Here is a 4,031-nt window from a genome sequence, read left to right on the forward strand (position 1 = left end):
GCTTTCCTCTTATGAACCAAACAAGCTAGAGGACGACTTCGTTCATAGGTTGCGGTACTAAAAGTAATCGTAAGGCTGAAGTGATCAATGGCATAGTAAAATATTTATCCAGATAAATGTTTAGACTAGAATTTTGTTCACTTGTATGGTCATTCCATGGCTTACCTATGTACAATGCTTGTCTTATCTGGATAAACAAGGTCTCCGTATTGTGCAAGGGACGAATCAATAACTGATGGATCATCAGTAACCAATTTTGCAAGTCGTTCATCAACCAGATCCAGGTGCTATCACAAGAAATGGAACTCGTAAGGTTGGTCAATTAATTTGCTAACAGAGTAGAACTACAAAACAAGAAATAAAAAATACATGGTTCAGTCGGCAGGATCTTACCTCACTCATTGAATAGTGTGTGGCAAGGCCAAGTGCAAGCATATCAACTCCATTGAGTTTTTCACCAGTCAAGGCCAGGTATTCCCCTGCAAATGGATAATTAGAAGAATGATTGTATGTTTCTATATTACATTACAACATACAAGAAACACAAACCAGGGACAACATTAAACTATTACAAACTGCAGGGAACTAATAAGAACATTGAACAACTAACCAACATGACCAGTTAGGTGTGACAAATAAAACGAGGCAGCAGCATCCGGATGAAAGCCAATATGTACTTCTGGAGTGGCAAACACCTGAAAATAGTAATTATGCACAGATTTATAGTTGTCAATACCCAACTCTGTAATTTCATAAACGCATAATTAAAATGAAGCATCTAAACAGAAATATTACTGCACTATGATACCCGGCTCCTTAAGAGCAACTTAATAAAAGCAAATCAAGCAAAAACAATTGACATACTGCTCTATCAGTGGCAACGCGAAATGTTCCAGGAATGGAAACACCTCCTCCACCACCCATAGTAACACCGTCAAGAATGGCAACCTATATTGCAATATAAACGTGATATCACCTGATTATCCAAAAATATCAAGACGAGATGTCCAATTTTAGAAAATGAGTTTGTGTACTTACATGTGGTTTTAAGTATGTGCCTAGAACATAGATGAAACTGTACAAAGTCCTGAAAAAATCTTTAGACTCGTCCAGCTTGCCTAATTCAACATAAGACAAGGTTAACATTAAAGGAAATACTGAGACATATGACTAAAGCAGGTTATCGCTGCATATAAATTTCCAATAGGAAGATTTGGTGTCAGGAAATTATTATATGTACTCTATTTATGCAATAAAAAAACTGCTGTTTCTTAGACCAACTTTCAAAAGGAAATGAAGAATGTGTGAAAGAAATTGGAGTTCCGCTATCATAACCGCTTTTACTTTTCTAAGGTAAACGTACTAGAAACTTTAATAAGTTGGTCAGTGTTACCTATATAATGGAAGCAATTACCATGTTTAACAAAGAAATGTAGTTAAATGATGCACAGCGTCTGCCCACTTACCTTCATTGATAAGTTGGCGTAATCCAACAACATCCCCACCAGCACAGAATGCTCGGCCGCTGCCCTTCATGCAATACACACCTCAGCTTAGATTCGTCTAGTGCCATTAGTATCATGCAAATGATGAAGCACCATACCTTCATCATGACGAAACCAATGTCGGGGCTGTCCTCCCATGATTCATAGAACTTGTTGAGCCTAGCTCCCTATCAAGACAGCAATTCGACCGAAAGTCAGAACCATGTACCAAGATCATGTAACAGTCAGAAATAAATAATACATGTAGTCAGCATAAATACACATGGATTAAAAAAGCAACACAAATCTGCATGGCTATTAAAGCACCAAATCAAGCGGTTCGAACAGTGTGTATGAAAATGCAGAAATTACACCGGGCATGACACTTGTACAACCATATAAGCAAACCATACACCCATAATCAGGTACGCATCTCATGCAACATGTCCTGAATATGCATCTGGGGGTATTATATCTGCTATTACATTGATGAAGTCCCACAGACATCCAATCAAACACCACAAAGCAAATCATCACAAGAACATGATCTGACAGTCAATGTACATTAACATTTCAAATAATCCGATTACAAACTTGATCAAACAACAGTTGTGCACGGCCGCTAAGGCATTTCACCGGATGCCACACCTACAGATTGGCTGAGATGCTCCAACACATCATCAACCACAGAAACGTTTGCCATAGAACACACAGGCATTCCATCGACACCCACACACGATTGATCCAAAGGCGCAGAAATTAATTTACGATACAAATGAAAGGGGAACGTACCATAGTGGTAGTGAGGGCGTTGAGATGGCCGGGGCGGTTGAGCACGGAGGCGCGGGCACTGGCCTTGCCTTCCACCAGCACCTGGAAGCACGCGCCAAACGCGATACAATGTCAGCGACGGAATATCTCGCCTCCGATCACGGAGGTGGGGAGAGGCCGCCAAACAGCAGTCAACCGGCGCGCAGTTACCTCGTCGCTGTCGGGGGCGGCAGCAGTAGCGGGTGACGGGCGGAGGGAAGAGAGATACCTACCGCCCATGACGCCGCGGCGGAGGGCCTCCCCGGCGCGGCGAGCGGCGGCGGCGGCGGCGAGGCTCGGCATGGTGGAGCGTAGGGTTTTGGAGGCGGAGAAGAATGGGGAAAGGAAGTGAGCAGTTATGTGGCCTGTGAGGGATGCCGAAATGGGACGAAACCATAGCGTGGGCTGGGCTGTAGGGGACACAGGGGACTCTGGGCTTTTACTGCTAGTCCCAGTCCAATAGCCTCTGATTCTCAAAAAAAAAAAGTCCAATAGCCTCTGTTTTCCTCACACAACGTTCTCCTCAACCCCCTATAAAAAAACGGAAAAGCTAAAAGAAAAATTTGAAGTTTATTCTGACAATTTATATTGGTGTGATGATGAAAAAAAAATGAACCCTGGCAGATTTGTCATGCTCATTTGGCATCCTCGAGGACATGATTTGCCATGAAAAGCGTTCTATTTGCCATGGTAAAAAGTCTGATGTCAGATTTATAGTGTAGTCCAAAAAAAGGTTTTTCTCAAAGTATCATTTGATTTCAAAGGGAAGATTTTCTAGGATTTCCTAAATAAAAGATTTTTAGCATCTAAATCTTAAAGAAAAACTTATCATTTGGTTTGTAGGATGGAAATCCTTGTAATTCATTTACACTCTATTTTGGAAGAAACATTCCACCCGCTAACCTCTTGGTAGATTTTCTTTTACTTTTAAACTTTGATTACCAGCGAATGTCGGCTTTTTAAGCATGGTAAAATGAACGTGTTTTTTTGGTTGGAAGTGTTGCATTATTTAAGGATATCGGGTAAACCCGAGTTTAAAGCATCCAAGATACAATCCGAAGGGATGTGGAACCATGTTCTGCATAGTTCATTCCCGCAAACTTCCTTGGCTAATAAGTGAGCGACGTCATGGGCTAATAGTCTCACCCACGAAATCCCTATGCTCCTCTATGGTTAGAAGCAAACCCTTCATCTTGTTTTACCATGCTTAAAAATCTGACATCAATTTTTTCACATCTCCGATAATTTTTACAGTACCAGTTCCATCAAAATCTTTCAGTCCAAAAAACCTTCATAGGCTTTTTGGAGCTTTTGAATTCTTAGGATTGAAAACCATCATTTTTTTTTTGTTAGATTCATTTGCACTCAAATTTGCAGACAAAAATTCCTCCACTTGTAGAGTTTTTTTCATGTACTATAAACAATCTTTTGTTGGAATTCCTAGTTAAGAATCAAAAGGACATGACACTTCAGTCCTAACTTACTGTTAGAATTCAAGAGACTTGCACTTCAATCCGGTTTGAAAATCATATAGATTCAAAGTGGACCTCAAATTTTACTTATTTGCAAACTATTTCATAGTCTGATCGGGTTTGCAGGAGTTAGCCATGCCATGGCGTTGGGTTTGGCTTCAGCAACAACAGCAAAGCATACAATAGATTTTTGTTATGTTGCAACAGGCCAAGAAATAAATTTGTAAAATAAACAAATATAGACAGCCGTTTCAACCATGAAATG

At 40.4% G+C, this 4,031-nt stretch overlaps 1 protein-coding gene across 1 annotated transcript in view; it reads right to left on the bottom strand.

Moving 5' to 3' along the window:
* The window catches only part of LOC119338781 (3-hydroxyisobutyryl-CoA hydrolase-like protein 2, mitochondrial), a 6,117-nt gene extending 3,471 nt beyond the window's left edge, over positions 1 to 2,646 (bottom strand). Inside the window, exons 1-9 of the mRNA XM_037611016.1 lie at positions 2,466 to 2,646; positions 2,277 to 2,357; positions 1,604 to 1,672; positions 1,467 to 1,530; positions 1,039 to 1,118; positions 865 to 948; positions 611 to 695; positions 394 to 479; positions 166 to 287 (exon numbers count right to left, since the gene is read on the bottom strand). Coding sequence (XP_037466913.1) covers positions 166 to 287; positions 394 to 479; positions 611 to 695; positions 865 to 948; positions 1,039 to 1,118; positions 1,467 to 1,530; positions 1,604 to 1,672; positions 2,277 to 2,357; positions 2,466 to 2,597 — 803 coding nt within the window. The 5' untranslated portion in view covers positions 2,598 to 2,646. The remainder of the gene's footprint in view (positions 1 to 165; positions 288 to 393; positions 480 to 610; positions 696 to 864; positions 949 to 1,038; positions 1,119 to 1,466; positions 1,531 to 1,603; positions 1,673 to 2,276; positions 2,358 to 2,465) is intronic.
* Positions 2,647 to 4,031: the final 1,385 nt, after the last annotated feature.

This window comes from Triticum dicoccoides, chromosome 1B, assembly GCF_002162155.2.
Source record: "Triticum dicoccoides isolate Atlit2015 ecotype Zavitan chromosome 1B, WEW_v2.0, whole genome shotgun sequence".
NCBI classification, from domain to species: domain Eukaryota; kingdom Viridiplantae; phylum Streptophyta; class Magnoliopsida; order Poales; family Poaceae; genus Triticum; species Triticum dicoccoides.